The following is a 21323-nucleotide window of genomic DNA, read 5'->3' on the forward strand; positions in this document are numbered from 1 at the left end:
CATATCCTCTGCTAACAGTACCGAATGGCTTGACACATGTTTTTTATATTTCTTCCTTCAGTTGCTTGACACTTTTCCCAAGACAAATTTTAAAAGATATATATTCCAAATCCTGCTGTCGAGGTTGCTTTGAAAGCTAAAATTCTGGACAGAATAATGAGAAAGGAGATGTTTGAGATATTGCTTCCATGTTAGCCACAGGAAGGGAGGAAGTCACAAATTGGAGGATGCCTTACTTTTTGCTTAACAACAAATCAATGGCTCTAAATGTGTCAGAGATGGCTTCTAATGGAGAAGATTGAAGTAACTATATTCAAGGAAGGTGTCCACATTCTTAAGAGGAAATCCTAACCTAACCTAACTGAATCCTTACCAGCATTCCCCAACCAGCCATGGGAAAATAAGTGAAGAGTAGAAACATGGCTGGATGGGGAATCCTGGGAGTCATGGGGCTTCCGTCTGCCTAAACATGCATAGGATTTTACCCTGTGAAGTGAGAATCGTGTTCTCCACCTTCAAGATTTCTGCAACATGCTTGGATGTCCTGCTGCAGCCACCACCTCTGTTGCTGCTGTCTTGCTGCACCACCACAGCCTCCTCCTCCTCCTCCGCCTTCTATATCACCCCACAGCAGAAGCTCTTTTACTGTGAGTGTGCACAAGTAGAGTGTAGTCTCATTTCATGCCCCCAACCCTATCTGATGAAGTGATCAGACTGAGAGTGTCTGGCATGAGTTTCACCAAATTCCTGTGCCAACTCTGGATGGTAGAATTACATAGGATGGTTTCTTTAAGGACCTAAAACATGGAGTAGAAAATGTATTGAGCCAAAAAGGCCAGACTTGGGCATGATTCTGGTCTGAAGGCATCTGGATTCCAGACTCAAGAAGGACCCTGGCACATTTGATTTGGCTGATGCTTCTCAGTGGTCAGCAGGGCCTCCACTGCCCAAGAACAGAGAGATGAAATCAAGCAGTGTGAATTCTAAAACCTGGGGATTAATTCCAGTTCAGGAGGAGGGAAGTAGAAGGAGCTGCACATAGACCAAGAGGCTGGTTGATGACAAAGATGTCAGCCCACATGAGCTTGTACCTGACTTTGAATTGATGTTCTTCATTGCTTTCATAATTTTAAATTCAAATTTTATCTTTGCAGAGTTGGGAGATCTGACATATTCTGAATCTCATTTTTCCCAGTTCTATCACGGCTACTTTATGCTCAGAAGCAAGAAATCGCATATGTCCATTTACCCCTGCCCTTTCCCAAAAAATAAAGAATAGAATAAACAATAAAAAAGAAATGCTTAGGCTGGATGCTAATTACTCCTCAGTCTTACTCCAAGAATATTAGCATTTTTACTTACAATATGGAAAAGATAACTCTTGCCAGCTGGGATCCAAGGAGCTGCACTGGTTCTACTGTCCCAGTTGTATTCTGGATGTGTGTTTCTCAAGTAAAACCTGCCCACCTGCTTCATGTTGCATATTGAACCAAGCAAGACTTTAAAGATCAGCTGTGAGAAAGCACAGCCTGTGGAGAAAACAGTCAAGAATCTTACTGAGAAATTGACTATACCTCTGAAAAAACAGCTCCTTGCCATGCAATACCACCCATGTAATACCACAAGCAAATGTGGTAGCCTCAGCTAAATTCAAACCAATGTAATTCAACCATCTAATTGTGCAGCTGAGCTCAAAAGCCAACTGGTAGGACATAAAAATAAATTCATTTTCTAAAATATGATCATATGCACAAGCAAGTTGCATGGATACATTTGAGGGATTCTTTCTTAACAAATACCCTCAAGTTCAAAAAGATGTGTGTGTGTGTGGGTCTGTGGCGGTGGTGGGGATTGTGTGGTCCCAGCTCTTGTCTAACAAGAAGCAGCCCTCATTTTGTAAGCTTCTCTCCTCAAGCACTATGCAGCAGCGGAACTCAGTTTTATTATTTTGACCCATAGGCCATATCAAAACAGAACAGGCAGAGAAGCATTGTCTGGCATGAAGGAACAAAATCCTATTGAAACTGAATGAACATATGCAATGCAAATAATTATACTCAACAAATATCTCCGTAATGAGCTACCGCATTTTACCAAATAGATGTCAGACTTTTTGCAGTAAAGATAAAATATGTTACTTTCTCAGCAAGCAGCCTCTCTTCATTTGGAAAGAAAAACAAACAAACAGTTTTCTGTAAAAGAAAAAGTCATTTGCAAGGAGCTGAGAACCCTTTCATCACTTTAAGAGCTGTCAGATCTGCTTGTTCTTGCACACATGCAGTTACCATGGGTATGTTAGGACATCATGATAAATCCTGGTGCCTCCGGGCTCTCATGCCCTCCTCTGCTCTGATGCAACCACAAGGAGGCAATCAGAAGCCTTCACTTTGATTTTTGATTTACTACAGTTTATTATCATGCCTAAAAGCCCCAAATTCTGATTAATCTTAATCACAAATAGTTGAAACTAGCCAGCTTCATCTATAATATTCTGTTGGCTTCTTTTAAACAAACTTTGTTAACATTAACCATAGTTTGTGAGATTCAGTTGATAGTATAAGCTATAATTAATCAAAAGGGGGGTGGAGGGGATGGGGGGAGCATATATACTCACTATCATCACAATATACCATAGTTTACTGTGACATCCAAATGTACCCTATGGAACATGTACAGTGGGGAATGCACAATGGAATACAAATTACAGTTCTTCGAAATCACAGTTTCTTTGTTCCTTTTTAAAGGAGCAAGTTCCTAACTCTCCTGGCTACTTTTGTATTTGGAAGGGAGAGTTGCTGATAAGAAGATCGCTACCAGCACATTTATGGTATCCACTGCCTCCTTCCTTTCAGTTTCCTTTTCAACAGTTCTCATGCCAATGTCCCCAGACAGAATTTTAAAATTTAAAAGTATTTGCAAAGCAGTTTTGGGTTTCTCTGGAGAAAGGTGCTAAGAGGGAGCTTGCTAGAATCATAACAAGACTTGAACGCGGGGTGAGGCAGCCCTTGGGCATACTCTGGATTTTCACCACTGTTGACAACCTGAAAGTATGTCTTTCTTTTCTAGACCTTAATTTGGAATTTCTGCCACAGGTGCTCGGATGCAAGGGAATGCAGCTTCTGCCTGCAGCCTGTTCCCTAGAAGACCCATGCTATCTGCACTGGACAGTTGTAATGTGGATGCAGAGAACTGCTGTGCTGTTACTGGGCTTTTCTTCTTGGAGACCAGGAATATTTCAGCAACAGGTAGGAGAGAAGCAGCTTCCCCTTGGCTTCATTTTTGGTGGTTGTTTCACAACCTGCCTTTTGAGATGAGGGAATATAAAGATGGGGGTTGACTCTGTTATTTGTGTATTATTCAAGAATCCAGAAACTGCATCAATATTCTGGTTCAATCTTTATTCAGTGCCAAAGAACAGCCACATAGATGTATTTGTTTTTTAAAATAACATGCCAGTTGCAACTTTGGTTTCATCAATAGTACATTCTTAAAATATTGCATATAAACTAAGTCAGATAATATAGAAACTGGTGAGCCACTTTCCAACATCAGATCAATATTCTTTAGAAGAAATAACAGAAACCTTAACAGTGCACATAATTCTTTCTCAAAAGCACAGGTCTTGCAATGGTAGTTTAGTTCACACAATTCCTTGATGTGTATCATGAGCAAGAGGTATAAATGCAGGCTGCAGTTGTTCTGGAAGAAGAAATCAATGTGTTCTTTGTAAAATGCAACCATTCTGTAATGAAAGTTCATCACATAACCTAAAGTAAGGCAACGGCACTGGATCAAGCCTCTTCACATCACTAGGCCATTTATTCATCAAAAATTATCTTCGCTTTCACTGCACTGGACATGCTAAACATGCAGCTTGTAATTTAGAAACATAGAAACATAGAAAATAGAGGGAGTCAGAAGGGGTCTCCCGGGCCATCTAGTCTGACCCCTGGCTCCAGCCGGCTCCGCTCACGACATGCCCACCATGTGCATGTCCACCCTATCTTTGAACATCCTCACCAATGGGGCCTCAATGACCTCCCGTGGAAGCTCATTCCACACCCTCGGGGTCCTGACTGTCAGGAAGTCATGAAGTGCTTCCTGGCATCCAAACGAAACCTTGGCTCCCTGAGCTTTGCTCCAATGGAGCACGTCCTGCCTTCCTCTGCAGGGGAGAACAGGTCTCTACCCACCTCTGTGTGACATCCCCTCACATACTTGTATGTTGCCAACATATCCCCTCTGAGTCTCCTCTTCTCCAGGCTGAAGAGACCCAGTTCCCTCAGTCTCGCCTCATATCCCATCCCCTGCAAACTGGCCACCAACCTTGCGGCCCTATGTTGCACTGACTCTAACCTGGCTATATCCTTTCTGTAATGAGGGGCCAAAACTGAGCACAATACTCCAGTTGTGGGCGCACGAGAGTCGTATAGAGTGGTAGTAATACCTCTCTTGATCTAGAAGCCACACTTCTGGCTATGCAACCAAGGGTGGCGTTCGCCCTCTTGACCACCGCATCACACTGCTGACTCATGTTTAGCCTGCAGTCAACCAGTACCCCGAGGTCCCTTTCACAACTGCTGCTCTCCAGCCACTTGTCACCTAACCTGTACTTGTGACAGCTATTCCTATGCCCCAAGTGCAAGACCTTGCACTTATCCACATTGAACACCATCCTGTTGTCTCCTGCCCACTTCCATAGTCTGTCCAGATCCTTTTGGATCTGGAGTACCTGCTCCTCAGTTGTGGCCACTGCTCCAGTTTTAGTGTCGTCTGCGAACTTGATCAGCAGACTGTTCACCCCTTCTTCCATGTTGTTAATGAAAAGATTAAACAGGATCAGCCCCAGGACAGAGCCCTGGGGGACCCCGCTTGTCACTGGCCGCCATCCCGATGATTCCTCGCTAATGGTTACCTTCTGCTTTTGGTCAGTCAACCATGCCCTAATCCACCAGTCAGTGCTTTGGTGTATCCCAAAGCTCCTCAGTTTCTCCACCAGGATATGACGGGGCACTTTGTCAAAGCCCTTGCTGAAATCCAGGTATACCACATCCACTGCATCCCCTCCATCTAGCCATCGCGAAACCTTGTCATTTCTCTCGTGTTACTGCAACAGAGGTCCCTGAGAGAAGTGCCACAACTTCTACGTCTTCTATATTTAGCAATGGATGGCTGTCAACCACAATAGTCCTATTTGGTTCCCTTAGAGCTATACAAAGGTGAATACTTCCATTCTTTTTCTTCATCACAAGGTTAGGTGAAACCCATTCTGATGAATCAGTTGCTTCAGTAATATCATTCTGCACCCATTTCTTAAGTTCCTCTAAAACAGCACATCTAACAGAAAATGGTAGCTCTCATAATTAAGTTTCATTTTCACTTTATGAGCAGATTTCCTCTTGGCTCAACTCACTTCCCAAGTGAGGGCTGAACATAGGAAGAAGTCCAACAAACAAGAGGGCTGGATTCTGGGCATGGGCATCACAACCCTGATTTATACATGAGGAAAAATTAGTACATGCAAATGTTCTACAAGCCAGTGCCATTTTTTGCTTTCTCCTTCTCCTTTTGTGATTCAGTGCTTTGTGATGTGTCAGTAGCTACCTAAGACTGTATTAAATTTTTTTGCAGCCACATCACACCGCTGACACGTATTCAGCTTGTGATCAACTAAGCTCTTGAGAGCAGTTTTTCATGTATGTACATGGTGGCCACTTATAATCCATGGGAATGCATTATCACTGTAAAAGAAGGTACAGATTTATGTCACATGCACATATGGTAACTTATAGATGTAATTGCCAGTGTAGAAAGCATGGTTGCAATTCAAATAGAACTCAGATTGCACCACATGGGGGAGACTGCGACCAACTGATACGTATGCTTGGTTGTTTAGTCTACTGTCCAGGTTCTTGAGGGTGACTGGCAATATCTTACTTGTCATTCCTCATTTTTAAGCCAGGCTTCAACAGGAGTCCTGATAGCTCCGGTCTTTTGGCAGCCCTTCAAATAGAGGACTATCCTGTATAAACAAAGACATGGGGCCACCCTGTGTATGGCTGCCACAAGAGGCCACCTAGACTTGTGATCACAATGGCATTCTTCTTTTCCCTTTGTGCATTGCCATGACAGCAGCTGGGAGCAGCTATGGGTAAGAGCAGAAGAAAGCCTACTCTGGATCAGACCTGCACGCCATCTGCTCCAGCGTTCTGTGCACACCTTGGCAAAACGGCTGCCCCCAGGATCCTTCAGCGAGTAAATGCATACAGTAACTACCCACTGCCCAAACTCCCCAATAGCTGGTTGTTACCAGAGGTAGTACACATCCATATATAGTAGTAGCCACCGATGGCCTTCTCTTCCACAAAGCTATCCAAACCCTTTTAAAGCCATCAAAAATGATGTCCATTACTGCTTCTTATAACAGTGAATTACAGAGTTTAACTATGTGCTATGAGAAGGATTTCCTTTTATCTGTCACAAATCTGGGATGATTCCAGATAACAGTATTATGGGAGATGGAGAAAAAAAACATTTCTTTATTTGTAGTATTTATATGCTGTTTGATTAGCACAATGCACTCAAAATGGTTTACAAATGCCTTCCTCTTCACAAGGTAATTTTGGGTACCTTTCCCATGCGATAGTCTGGTCTTCTGAGCCTTTGCGTATGAAGGGCAAATGAACAGGTTGTGGCCTCCACTCTTTGCCTCCCACCTGTCCAAAAGGAGGCTGGGATGTGCTCCCTGATATAGATTCTGCTTTTCTCTCTCTGGCAAAACGAAGTGGGGATGGTGGCTGTTAGCAGTGCAGCCCGAAGCACACGAGGGCAGCATTTCATAAGCATGTTGATATTCAAGCAGGCCAAGTAGCCCACTGCCCCCTACACCTGCCTCTGTGGGCACATTTGTTCCATGTGGCAAGAGAAGTATTCAGCCGCGACTATCCAGGGAATTTTCAAGTCACCCCACGTTGCAGAACACAGCTGAGTGTCTCAGAGCAGCCGAACGTGCTTTGTGAGGGAGGTGGGACGCAGTCAAAGAAAGAAAGGCCTCCAGCCAACTTGTACTTGAAAGTACGGTTCTCCTTCCTGAGTCATCTGCTTTGGAGTGTCGGGTCTGTTGGAAGGCATCCTCAATATTTGAAGGACGGTCTTCCCAGAGCCTGGCACAAGGAACCACAAGGAAGAAAGACCTAGGGGCCTTCAAGTTGCCCATTCATAGTTAGCACCTGGAAAGAAGGTCAACTATTCAGTCTTCTCCACTGTGGTAGATGCATTGCATTTCTATTTAAATAAGTTATTCTTTCTAAATTTGAACCTATACATATAAATTTGCATATGTAAAAGCTATGCGGATTGGTGTCCCCTTTTGTCCGGCGATGGACTTCCTCTTTCTGGACAATGTGTAAGCAGTCAGCTATTCTTTGAATTCAGCCAGCCCAAAATTCACTCCAATCTTCAGGTGCCTTTCCCCCTTTCACCCCCTGAAAGAAATGAATATTGCTCGGCAAAATACATTGGCCCTGCACTAGTCTGACTCCCATCCTAGTTTAGCTACAATTGAGATGACTGTCCCCGATATTGACAGTGAATTACAATAACCTAAATGAGCAAGTCTGTAGACGAAGGCCGCTTACATGCAGGGAGCGAAACCAAGTATTGATTTATGTCCCCTGCGAGTCAGCAAGGCGCTGCAGGATGTTAAGTTGTGATGGAATTTAGACCAGTTGGGAGTTTTGCAGCAGCTAATCTAGGGAGCATAAAACCATTCCTCAGCTGCTTTTTCCAGGTGTTTTCTGAATCAAATTATCGTTCTTTTCCTCCAAGGCAAATTAGAATCTTTCTGCAGATTTATTGGCAATGATTTGGGAAATCTGTTGCCTTAAGGGTTATTTAGGGTTCTTTGCTGTCCATAAAGTACATACAATTGACAAGAAGAAGTTTGGTTTGCCAAAGAGAAAGCTATTTACATAAAGATTTACAGTCTCCTGAGCACGTTTTGCAAATAGAAAAATAAAAGGTCTTGAAATCACATTCCCAAGGCCCCGTTTCTTACTACTATAACTTTCAGAGTGGGGTGCCTATGGAATGGGCCATATTTTACTGCTGTTGGAAAACTGTAATATTAAAGTGGACAGTAAAAGTCAAACAAACAGAATACAAATCTAATGGGACTCACACACTGGATAGCAGCTTCTGATGTGAAAAGAGCAATCCCATTCAGATAATTAAGCCAAGAAAACAATGAACAATTTCATTATAGCATTCCATGCAGGACACGTCAAAAGACCTGTTCAAGTTCAAGGGTGATATTCCATGTGTGCTAACATTACAGCAAATCCCTTTGAATGTAGTGGGATTTACTCCCAGGTGGACTTGCTCCAGGCTGAGTTGCACAGCACTTAGGAATGAAAGCCAAAGGTTCCAGTTACTTCTGGAACATGGGGAAATGTTATGGGCTTCTCTCTGGTGTGTCTAAAACCTGCATGCTACTTGCAGCCTGAGATGATATTTCATCTCCTTACAGGATGCAAAGAATGCTGGGCTGCTCTAATGCCAGACGTATGTATTGGCTTTGGAAGCCAATACAGCCCACATATCTAGCCAGGAGTTCATGGTGTACCCCCCCACCCCCCTGAGGTCCCACATTCTGAGTCCCTCCCTTTTTGTACACCCACCTATACAAGCAAAGCAGCAGTGTCTGGTCACTAACCAGTGTTGGTGGGACAGTGTATCCACTCTAGGTTTCAGTCTGAACATGGTGCTTGAGCGTATTTTAGGGTCTGATGTCCACCAAGAGCCATCATTCAATCATGCCTTCAGTCAGGCCCTAATGACCTTACTACCTTTTCACCTTGACATACAACTGAATTAGTTTATTGAGTTCCCTTGTGTAAATGCTTAGGCTTCAATCCCATGCTCACTTCCTGGAAGTAAGCCCCATTGAACTCAGTTGGACTTACTTCTGAGCAGAAATGTGCAGGGTTGCACTCATAATGGTTTAAGGGTAAAATAGACAGAAAAACGGCCCCCTTTCTGCCAAAACATGCATAGGATTGCACGATTGTTAAATGCTGATATCTTGATTTTATGATTGTTTTAGCATGTTCTATGGTTTTAATTTTGCATGCTACATGGGAAGTGTTTTCCTAAAAGGTGGACAATAAGCGTTTTAAGGCAATGAGTACATGGTTTCTGGTGTATCATGGCAGCACTGCACCGTAGAATGTGGGTAAATCCTGAATGTTCCACCTGTATGAGGCTAACAGTAACCACAACTTATACTAAGGCCTGTGCAGCATTGCTGCTTCTGCATTCCCTCTACACCACTCCCTGCATTTGGACTCGTGCTGTCAAAATGCATATTTATCACCTTTGTGTCCTATGTTCTCCTATGTTCCCCGGATTGACTCAAGGCACAAAATGGGAGTGACTTTTATATTCTCACAACAATCCTGTGAGGAACGTTATCTTGAAGGCAGTGATGGGCTTAAGGTTACCCAGTGAACTTCATGGTTCAGCAGTGAGCTCAAACCAGGTTTCCCTGATCCAAGTCCAACTCTACCTTACATGTAGTCATGACTTTCGCAGGAAGATGTGCATCCTATACCTGTCCCAAAGGCAGGAAGAAATGGACACCTTAGCTCAATGGCAGGCACATGCCCTCTCAGCTCAGCCTCCAGCCAAATTTTCCTGATGGCAGTTGTTGGAAAAGGTCCTGATGAGACATCATGGGCAGCCACTGCCAGCCAAGCAGAGAGCACCGAGCTAGCTGAATCAAAACATTTGTGTTTTGTGTTTAAAACATTTGCATACATTGCACTATATTACAGCTTAGTGCATCCTTCCCTGTGGCTGCATAGCTGGGCGCCTGTCAAGGTCCCACACACCAGCAAGGACCCACTGGCAAGAACCCTCTGGACTGGCTTTTCCTCTTCACCATTCCGGCTGGCTTCTGTGCTTGACCAGACAAGGGAGGAGGTGAGAAAGAATGACACTTGCCACTACCCTGTTGCTCCCTGGCTCTCTGTCTGTCAAGCAAACCAGTGGTCATCTCAATAAGAAAGAGGATGGGACCCAGAGCAGCTGGTAGACCTGCTGAAAGAGGGCGGGCATTGGGGGTGTCTTCTACAAGGGCCCTCAAAACACTGGAGCAAGTACCGCCTGGCATCCTTCAGATGTGTTGGACTTTCATAATCTCCAGGCCATTCTGGCTGAGGTTGAGAGGAATTGCATACCAACACATTTCGAACATGCTAGAGTATGATATTTTTTCCTATTGCAACCTCCAGTTGTGAAAGCTGAACAATGAAAAAGGTAGATAAGAGGAAAATTGATTCATTTGAACTGTTGTGTTGTGGAGGCTCCTGCACATTCCATGGGCAGTGGGAGCCACAAACAAGCCGGTGCTGGAGCATATTAAACTGGACGCATCCTGGCCGGCAAGATAACAAAGCTGAGACTCAGTTATTTTGGCCACGTTATGGGAACAAACGCATTAGAAAAAGAGATAATGCTCAGCGGCAAGAGAAAACCAGGTCACCAAAGAGCAAGGTTGTTAGGCTCCATCAAAGAGGATGCAGACCAGAACATAGTTCAGCTGAAAAAGGTGAAACTGGATCAAAATGTGTGGTGAGATTTGGCTCATAGTCAAATTGCTTATGGTCGGACGTGACTGAACAGATGAACAATAACAAAGATTGTGGAAAGTGACTATTCATATACCTCCATTTGATTTTCGTGCGTAGGTTTGGACTAATAACTTTTCTAATGTACCATTTATGTTTAGGAGGAGCAAACCTGGTATCTTGTGGAGGATCTGGCTATGTCCAGTTTTGGAATACACAGAGAGGCAGGCTGCTGGCAGAGTTTGAGGCTCACAGTGGAGTGGGGTCCATTATCATGGCTGTTGATGAAAGAAGCCAGTACCTTGTTACAGGGGATCTGGTTGGATGGGTGAAGATATGGAACATAGAGGTAAGATGAAAGATTGATACATTGACCATGCAGAGGTGACACCCTTGGAAAAGAAATAAAGGTCCTATTCAAAGAAAAGTCCAAATACTGATCATCTAGTGTCACATAAAGTACTCTAAAAAAGGCAATTATATTGCTCAGAATTAAAAAAAAAACCTGATGAAAGCCATTTATGTTTCATGCAATTGAACTCCAGTTCATTCTCTAGCATTTCCAATTAATGAATGTTAAGCCGCAGGTCTAGGATAAACCTCATTTTGAGATGTCGTGGGTGTCCACTGGTAAAAATCAACAGTAGAAGTGGACTGTATTAACTTTTCTCCACCTAATTGCCTCCAGATGTTTTGAGCTACAACGTTTGACATTTGTGACTAATAGCCTTGTTAACTGGGTCTGATGTGAGTTGATCTTCAAAAAATCTGGAAGACACCAGGTTGAGGAAGACTGGACTTGAGGTATCAGTAGGCTGAATCAATGTAATGCAGCTTCATAAGGTTATTTGCAAATTTAGAAGTTCCCTTCAAAGTGTGCACATCTGTCTTTATCACACATACTTTGTTCTTGGATTGCATGGAATTCACCCCAGTGTTTGGATGAATGACTATGACTATGTCTAACCTGTGAGCAGGACACTGCCAAGTAGCTTCTACCCTGAAATTACTCACGGGGACTGACCAGAAGTATCATATTAGGCCAGTGCTGCCAGTCCATGTCTAGGCCAGTTCAAAAAGCTCATATTAACATTTAAAGCCATAAATGACTTTGGATTGGAAAGATCATCTTATACCATATCTACCTGCCCAGTGCTAAGATCATCCTCAGCAGAACTTCTGTGGGAGTCCCAGCCAAAGAAGAGAGGTGTGTGGCTGCTTGGAAAAAGGTCTTTTCTGGTGTGGAACCTCAGTTGTGACACAAGCTTCCCAGAGAGGTTTCTCTGGTACCTACACTGTATTCCTTGCACCACCAGGTGAAGATCTTCTTATCCCCTGAATTTTTCAAAGAACACAGGCTCAGCCTCTGTTTTAAACACTTTACTGTATTTTAAATCATTGTGCTGCCGCTGGGTTTTACTTCGGTTCTATTTTATTATGTCCATGGATGCAGCACAAATGCCTTCAGGGGAAGGACTTTTGCACACAGTTCTGTGTGTGATGTAAAACCATGCACTACCAGAATTGCAGTTCACCACTGTGTGGCACACATCTGGCTTGTAAGCCATTCACTTGCTTGTAAGCAGCATATACATTGAAATATAAATAAACGGATAAACAAATACCTTCTACCGGCACATGCACACGCTGTGTATCACTGCCAAGGGGAAGGGGCATGTGACATGTTGGTCTTAGGCATTATCCATGTCATGAGAAATATGTCCACATAGGATGGATGTGCTGAAGTGAGGATCACTTACTTAGGTATCCTCAAAACTGCTTCAGATTTATTCATACAAGATAAGTCTGCCAGTAGCTTTGGAAGTCCCCCCACCCCCCGATTTATATCCTGCCTTTTTCCTACAAAGGGCTCAAGGCAGCTTACATCTCCTTCTCCACCTTATCCCCACAACAACCACCCTGTGAGGTAGGTTGGGCTGAGAGTCTGTGACCGGACCAAAGTCACCCAGTTGGCTCCATGGCCGAGTGGGGACTGGAACCCAGATCGCCTGAGTCCCAGTCCCATGCTCTTCACCACTACACCACACTGGCTCTCCAGTGGGTTCAGAGGAAGATTTCCACTGAATATAAACAGGGAAGTCTGTATTCATCATTTATTTAGTTATTTATTATTACTTATATGTTGATCTTGTCTCTTTTTTGGCAAGGAATCCAAGGTGAATTACAGGTCTCCCCTTTCTATTTTATCCCCACAACAGCTTTGTGAAGTAGATTAGGCCAAAAGTCACCCAAGGAGTTCCATGACCAAATAGGGAATAGAATCCATGTCTAATACTTTACCCACTACACTGCACTAACAGTCTTACTTCTGAGGTTCCTGAAAGTATCTGGCTAACCGCAGATGGAAAAAGAATGATGGAGTAGAGAGGCAGTTGGTTCGCTTGCAGAGAGCAATTCTTCAGCAATGAAGACCGGCACACGCGTGTGAGTGGAGCTGATTTGCATGGTTCAGTCAGCACTGCACTGGAAGGCTGACTTTTGAGTGTGATCGGCTGAGCCCACACTGCTGGGGCGTTCACATGCATCTGTAGCAGGAAAAGCAAGGAGCTCTGGTGCGGCTGTGGGTGAAGGTGGCCATACCGAGAGGCCACAGAGATGAGCCAATTAACAAGGTGGCCCCATGGTGCAAGCTCTGTTTCTGCAACCATCTGATCACCACAGCCCTTGTTTACTGTCTGATTTCCTCCAGGATTTTTGCCTTATTTGGGGAGAAAATGTAGTAACTCAACCGCCCACTATGATCAGTTCATTTCAAGCGCATGATGACCGCATCACTTGTCTGGAGACCTGCAGACAAAATAACTGCCTTTTCATCTTGTCAGCCTCGACAGACTGCAGGATTGTTCTCACTGACGTTTCTGGCATTCCATGTGGAATATTTGGACAGGTAGATATGCTGTTTGCTTACCATCTTTTGACATGATTATTTCTTCCTCCTCATCACTGCATTCATTATCATCATTTAAGAACACATGTTGTCAAGGATTCCTGCAGAAATCTTACCCTGGGGGAAGAAATATAATCTGCATCCCGCTCTCCACACAGACTATTCTCCCTTGCCACAAATACATAAAGTGACAATTCACAAGGACTTTGGCACATCTCCCCTTCAAATAAGCTGAAGGCTATGTTTGAAATTACAGGGAGGTAAATGCTTTCCTCAAAGCACAGATAACTCAAAGGAATAATTGGATGGGTTGTAATTTCTTTAAATAAAGGCATAAAGCTGAGATAATTTCACATTCTGGACTAGATAAGTACCAGCTCTTAGGAGCTTAATGTCTAACCTGTATTTTGAAATGGGAGCCTCCCACCTTTTAGATAAGCTTGGAGTAGTTCTGCTCCTGGATGTGTGCTCCAAAAATGTGTTGTTTTGGAAACCTAGTGCTTGGCATAATCTGAAGATCTCATTTAGTGGGTACAAAAGGAGGAGAGGGCGACTTCTAGATGAAAGAGGAAATAGGCCAGCAACCCACCTCAGTAGGATGCTGTAAGGGAAAAGGTGCTGCTTCCCAGGTCATCCTTCCACCTGTTGTCCATGAACGACTTCCTTTCTCTGAGCTAAGCTGCTGCTTTGTTGCCAGGCTTTAGGTGGACTCTTCCTACAGAAGGGGATGCCTTAAATCAGGGGTGTTGAAATTGCTTCAGCCTGTGGGGTAAATGGACCAATACCTGGCTCCACATCTGGAGAAGTTCTCAAGGGGCACATGCTAGCGGAAGGCAGGGCCAAAGGGAAAAGGGTGAGCAGAAAATTATCCTCACGTTGAGCTTACTGCTCTTGCTGCCAGTAACTACCTCTACAAGAGGCACTGCAATACTTTAGAAAAAGAGAAAGGGATAGATCCAAAAAGCGCCAGTTTTTTTGGCTCTATGGGCACATTTGGGAATTGGAGGAACTGCTGTAGGCAGCACCACAAAATGGTTTTCCAAGAAACTGGCTAGTAATATTTTAGCTGAGGAGCAAATCGAGACACAGAAGGCTAGAGGCTGGGAGGGAGGGAAAGAGGACTGTCCTCATCTTTTCCCCTGTTTTCATGTATGTTTTTGAAGAGACAGGAAGTGGAGGACTCTGTAGGCATGGTTGGAAGCCCTCCAGGTGCTGTGGTGCCCCTGAGCATCATGTCAGGGACCCCTGCTCTATACCATTGCTAAAGAACACGTAAATGTACCAGCACCATCTTGCAGATGCCTTTTAGGCCATGGAGAGCACACATGAAGGCAAATTAAAGTAGTGGGTGATTACCCAAGGTCTGGCTGCTAATAGTATTTCGGAAGATATGAGCATCTTGGGATAATGGCAGAAATCTTTAAGATGATGATATATTTTGGTATTTATTATATTTCTTTCCTGATGTGTTGGTTCCCTTCCTGAAAAATAACCTTGCTCAAGGCAGGGAAATATCTAATAACCCATTCACACTAACAAGTGAAAAATATATGTATGTATCAATCACAGTACAGAAGAATAGAATGCCAGCCTTTGTTCAGTCAGTCTTTAGGCTCTCCGAGTTGCCAGAAACTTCACGGCAGTCCAGCCTGGCATGAGTAAGCTTGTCCTTCATTAGTGTCTGGCTTTACCTCCTGGGGAGCCACAGTGGCAGAAATAGATGATTCCATCACTGTTCACACAGGAACTGAATCTCCACTTATGAGCAAACAAACAAGTTGTTATGTGCATCAAGTTGCCTCTGACTTACTGCAGCCCTATGGATGAATGCCCTCAAAATGGTCGTGTCCAGATTTGAAAAAGAGGTAGTCATCGGAGCTCTTCTGACTGAGTTTTAGAGGCAGAATGAAGATATTCTCAATTAATATTAATGCACTGAATTTTTTTAATAGAATTAAAGACGTTTTTCAGGAATCTTAAGAATATATTGTCAGTGAGCCTTTCAGGGAATATGTCAGAGTTATAACTGTAGTAGGTTCGGGAGGGGGATTACCAGAGATTACCCAACAATTGAAGGATGGAGAATTGGACTGGTGGAGTACGTTGTTTAGAAGATTGTTAGAGGAATGTGCGGCATGATAAGTGGATCTGAGGTGTTTAGAAAAGATAGAGAAAGCTGCAGAGGATCTGAAGTGATTGGAGGATTTGTTGTTGTATAGATGAAGAATTTCTTTTGCATTACATTTTTATGGACTGTTGAAAGACAGGAAGATGGGTAGATTTCGGAGGCTGATTGTATAAATTGGCTCTGTATCAAATTCCCTTGGGCAAATTCGTCGATTTCAGCTTGCTGTTTTGCTTTAAATAAATAAATGAATAAATAATTTTTAAAAGAAAAAAAAAAAGAACCTGTCCTTGACAGCCCTGCTCTTGTAAATTCAAGTCTGTGGCTTCCTTTGTGGAATTGATCCATTTAGTATTTGGTCATCTTCGTCCTCCTCCTCCTCCCTTAGATGTTCCCTAGAATTATTGTCTTATTTGGTGAGCCTTGCCTTTTCACAATGTGCCTGAGGTAACACAGCCACCGTTTCATCATTTTTGTTCCCATGGCAGGTTCCAGCTTGATTTAATCTAGGATCCACTCAGTTTTCTGTCTGTTGGGATTCAGGATCCACAAAGCTCTCCTAGAGCACCAACTTTCAAATACATCAATCTTCCTTGGGCAAACTTAAGGAACCTGAAAACACTCTCTCTTTTTTGCTTTGTGTGTGTGTGTGCTTTCATGTATTCACATTGCCAAATGGGAACTGTAGACTGGGGGATGGGAAGGACATGTGTTGCTGAGAAAACTTCCATGAGATCAGGTCAGATCAGTGAGAAGCCATCACCCTCCCCATGCTATCAGGTCCTTCACTTGTGTACCAGTCCGTCAGAAATTTTGAGTTGCCCAAGGATGATCATATCAGCAAAAGCACAAGAGAACCCACAAAGGAATTTTGAACGTCTGCATGGTAAAGTATCTGTCCACCAAATGTACAGGCATACGTGACATGTGTCTGACTGAAGCCAACCTGAACTGAACAAGCTTGGAAAAAATCTTCGCAACAATGCCTTGGAAAGAACAGAGCAGGAATTATTCCCTTGCTGCAAATAACCTCATATACTGGCCCTCTCATGCATTGTGCTTTTGTAAAGGTCACCCCATTTACATGAGACAGAAGCACGCCCTGTCCTTGGAGCATAAGCAACTTTCCAGACTTTCACGGTAGCGATGGAAGCTGGGGCATTTTTCTGTGAAGTACAAAACAAATGGGCCATAAGAAAAACTCATGAAGGAATGACAGTTTCTGAGACTGAATCAGGCATTAGTGATCAAATTCTGACATTCACCAATTGTAGCAGCCATCCTTGTCTGATGAATGCCAACCAGGCAGGGGCAAAAGCAGACTGTCTCCTTGAAATGGCTTGTAATTAATGATGAGCCGGCAACATGTCTTTGGGGGTGAGCTTATGCACTCCACAACAGAAATGACTACTGGGGGCATCGTGCAATTGGTGAACCTTCTTGGCAGTGCAGTGTCAGAGCAATTTGGGCTCCATGGTAAAAATTAGAAAAAGACCACCACCTAAGAAGGCAGTGGAATGCCCCCAGTGTTGACGGATTAGTTACTACCCCCACTGTTATCAATACTTCTAGTCCAATTAATCTTGAGAAATGTGGGTTAAGAGAGCCTAGAAAATAAATACATCCAGTCTGATGCACCTAGCCTCCTGTGTTACCATCCATTGTACCAGCTTTGGGAATGGCAGGCCCTCCATTACCCATCTTAATGTGTGCTGATCCAAGATGGAGAGATCTACGCTCATCCCTTAAACCAATCTTCCCTAAGCTGGTGCCTTCCAAATGTGTTGTCTTGCAACTCCTGTTATTCCCAGACAGCCTGAACCCGAAGCCCCACAAAAGGGTGTGAACTGATGTTCAAAAGCAGAACCTGAAATGAAAGGTCTGAAAATGAGTTCTCTCTTGGGATCCTGCTACTCCAAAGAAAATAAGAAACACAGGTAGAAACACAGGAACTCAGAGGGTAGAGACAAAGAGGGGAAATGAGGGTGTGAAGTTGGCTTTGCCTGAAGGGTGACTGCCAATAAACTGCTGAGTCCATGCGTAGCATCATCCAAGTGAATCCAGATGTGTGTTCTCCTGGTCCTGCCATTGAGATTTCCTGGTAGTTCCAATACACACTTCAGAACATAGCAGAGCAAACTACGAAGGATCATTCTGTAGCCTGTATGGCAAGGCAGAGAAGGTTCTAGTCCAGCAGTGAGCTTGAAGGGCCTATTTTGCCTTTTTAGTGGTATGCTGAGGTCTACCAACCACAGCCAAACATTTATTGGTGGCTCAAAGGGCGGGGAACAATCAATACATCTCTTGATCTATACAGGGGAAGATGTCCATGTCTGTTTCTGAATTACCATAAACCAGGGATTCTAATACAGCACTCTAAAAAGGGGCAATGAACTGGTCAAAATCTACTAACTAGTGTTTTTTTCCCCAGATGAGGATCACCGAGGCAGAGCAAAAAAACAATTAGCAGAAGGCTTCTCCTGGCAGAAGTTTGCTGCTCTTGTTATAGTTACTATTGTTTGCTCTTATTAAGGTCAGAAACTTTTGGAGCTTTACTCAAAACCACCCAGAGATTTACCAGTAGATCTTGATCTGCCTTTCCCTGTCCTAGTCCATTTCAGGTTGCAAACCTGTGTTGAAACATGCACAGGACTACGCCCTTGGCCTCCCAAGCAGAAAATGGTGCACAAAAGTGATCCTGTCTTGCAGATATCATATACAATGTTTGTCTAATATGTATTTTACACTCTGTTCTGTTTTAGGAAGGACATTGGAGAATTGGAAGTTATGTCCAGTCCTTCCCCAATGCAGAAAACAAGCCCCAAACAAAGGAGAAGAGTAACATTAAAAAGGACAATTTTGTGCCCTCTCTCAAAGATGATCTTCCCTCTAATCCTCTGGAACAAGTTGCACCTGTTTTAGAGGATAAAGATGACTCTGTATTCATGTAAGCAATTTCTCTAAAAGCTGATTTGCAGTGACAAGTTCTGAGAGGGTAGGCTATTAAGAATGAGCCAAAGTATCTAATTATCAGAAGCTTCCTTTCAGAGGCAATATTTTAAGTAGGACTGGCAAGGAAATGAATTTCTTGTCTTGTTGGTGTCCCTGGACACCAGCTTTTCTTTTGGCCCAACTTAGAAAGCTTTGAGGAACAACAACAACAACAACAACAAAGGTGGGGGCATGCTGGAGTAGATTTAGCATGAGAGTGATAAGGGATGCCCTTTTCTCTGCACTTTTGTTTAGCTAAAGATCTTTCCATGGCAGATGTTAATGACCAGAAGGTGTTGGTTGAAACAAGCCTTGATGTCCAAAGTGTTTTTGGCAGGAAATTGAGTTCTGAAGCTGGCTGGCAGTGTTTGAAGGTGGCTGTGGGTGAATACTCATTGCTTTGGGGCAATGAAACTCAGTCTGGCTGACTGCTGGTCTGCTCATCCTTCCTCAGCTTGTGCACGTACAGGTAGAGCAGGTGCACTGCAAGTGTCCAGTCTTCTCTCTCCAAAAGGCAGGTGACTCATAAAGACTGCTTTTGAAACTCCCCACTGCTTGGGCAAGTGAGGGGACAACCAGACAATATTTTTCTTCTGTCTCTTCTGAGCCTGCTATGGCTATGAAAGACTGCTCAGAACCTGAACCTGGAGGGGAAGCAGAGGCCAAGATATTGGCTTATCTTTCCAGAGCTGAAACAGCTCCATTGGCTTTTATCCATTTTCAGGCACAATTCAGAGTGTTCATTTTAATGTTTAAAGCTTGATAAGGCTACTGGGGGAGAAGATCCTCATTGTTGATCCTCATTGCAGCAGCATCTGCCCCTCCACCAAGGAGTTTGGGGAAGCCTTCATGGTTTCCTCATCATGGCCATGATGTCTGTGAAGTATGTGAGATTATCTCAGCGTTACCCTGCTTCATCTCTTGTACAGGTGCCATGGATAGCAACTTCAGGCCATCTGCTCCAGCCTCTTATGGCTCTAGAATGGGCTTGGACATGATGACCTTTCAAAAAGGGCATAGTTTCAGACCAGGAACTGCCCTGTGAGAGCACTTCAAATAGAGGACTGTTCCTTCTAAAGTAGGATACATGACAACCTTACCACTCCCACCACCCAGAGAACTAGGCTGTGGGACAAGGTCTGCCTCAGAGACCCTTCTCCCTGTGCCCTTTTCTTCAGAGAATATGGGATGGGCTCCAGGGAAAAGACCTTCTTGGTAGTTGCCCCCAGCCGATGCCGTGTTTTCCCAGAGACTCCCCTTTTTGTCTCAGCCTTGTAGCCAGTTACTGTTGCTCACTGCTTGTAATTCTGTTTCACATGGAATGATCTTATTCTGCTATTTCATTGCTAAGTTTTAAAAAATTCCGTTCCTGAATTTTATGCATCCATTTGGGTTATTTTAGTAGGTCATTTTTATGGTCTTTTCATTTTTTGTATCTTTATGGTTCTTAAGCTGTTGCTTTTGTTCTTTGTTCCCTGTTCTGGGAATTGGTTTTAAACTGAAAAGGAAGCTTGAAATACCTGAAACAAATGAGTACAATAAAAGGTAGGGGTGTTTTTTGGCTCTCAACCTGCTCTAGACACACAGCAGCCTGATAAAGATGAAATGTAGCATGCAAAGTTTTTTCCAAATACCAGGAAAATCTTCATCCACAGGATGTCTGAATCCCAGGCCATTAAAAACACAAAAGCAGGGTCTGTGGCAGTGCAATCTGTAGGCATATCTACAGCAGTGCATTGTGTTTTCCTTTAGAAATACACTTTATATCTTCCTTATATTAGAACAGCAAGATGCAAGAATAGATTTAATGACAAATTGGTTTAATTTTGCACTTCCGATGCCTGAGAGGTTAGAGGTGCAAAGCTCTTTGATTCTGAGTGAGCTCATATATTGCAAAATGGATAAATCTTTCATGGTCCTTTGTAATGTATACTATAGCCAAGCATAAGAACAGTAAAATTATACTTCGACTAAGTGCTTCCTCAGTTTTAAATAACTTCCTTGAAGTAACATAATGAAGCCTTTGTATTATTAAACATTTTAATAAGCTTGGGTAAAAGAAATGTATGCCTCGTGTGCAGACACAGTGCTTGAAGGAATCATTGATCCAACCCTGTTCACCAACAGTTTTCTGAATCAGGTTAGAAAAGATGCTGACTAAAGCTACAGGGCAGGATCCAGACAGCGTACTTGGTGTAGTAACTGGTGCAATAGGAGTTCTGGTGCTCCCTTGTTTCAGGAAGGCCTGACACACAATTTTCCAGAAGATTTATTTCTTTTTCCCACCCTCCTCTGGAAAATGCATCCTCTGAAGAAAATTCCCCAACATTCTCCAAATTCTCCTCAAGAGGGCGAATGCCACTCTTGGTTGCACAGCCAGAAGCATGGTTTCTAGATCAAGAGATTACTACCACTCTGCACGACTCTGGTGCGCCCGCAGCTTGAGTATTGTGTTCAGTTCTGGGCCCCTCATTACAGGAAGGATATAGCCAGGTTGGAGTCAGTGCAGCGCAGGGCCACAAGGTTGGTGGCTGGATTGCAAGGAAAGCCATTTGAGGTGAGACTGAGGGAACTGGGTCTCTTCAGCCTGGAGAAAAGGAAACTCTGAGCAGATCTGTTGGCAAGATATAGGTACATGAGGGGGTGTCACATGGAGGTGGGTAGAGACTTG

The 21323-nt window shown here is 43.6% G+C and overlaps 1 protein-coding gene across 1 annotated transcript in view; it reads left to right on the forward strand.

Annotated features, from left to right (window-relative positions):
• WDR49 (WD repeat domain 49) overlaps positions 1–21323 on the forward strand; it is a 108826-nt gene that overhangs the window by 64628 nt on the left and 22875 nt on the right. The window contains exons 12-15 of the mRNA XM_044434567.1: positions 3093–3245; positions 10790–10977; positions 13339–13536; positions 18424–18608. Of these exons, the coding sequence (XP_044290502.1) occupies positions 3093–3245; positions 10790–10977; positions 13339–13536; positions 18424–18608 (724 nt within the window). The remainder of the gene's footprint in view (positions 1–3092; positions 3246–10789; positions 10978–13338; positions 13537–18423; positions 18609–21323) is intronic.

Source organism: Varanus komodoensis, unplaced genomic scaffold, assembly GCF_004798865.1.
Source record: "Varanus komodoensis strain SLA01 unplaced genomic scaffold, ASM479886v1 scaffold28, whole genome shotgun sequence".
Classification (NCBI taxonomy): Eukaryota; Metazoa; Chordata; class Lepidosauria; order Squamata; family Varanidae; genus Varanus; species Varanus komodoensis.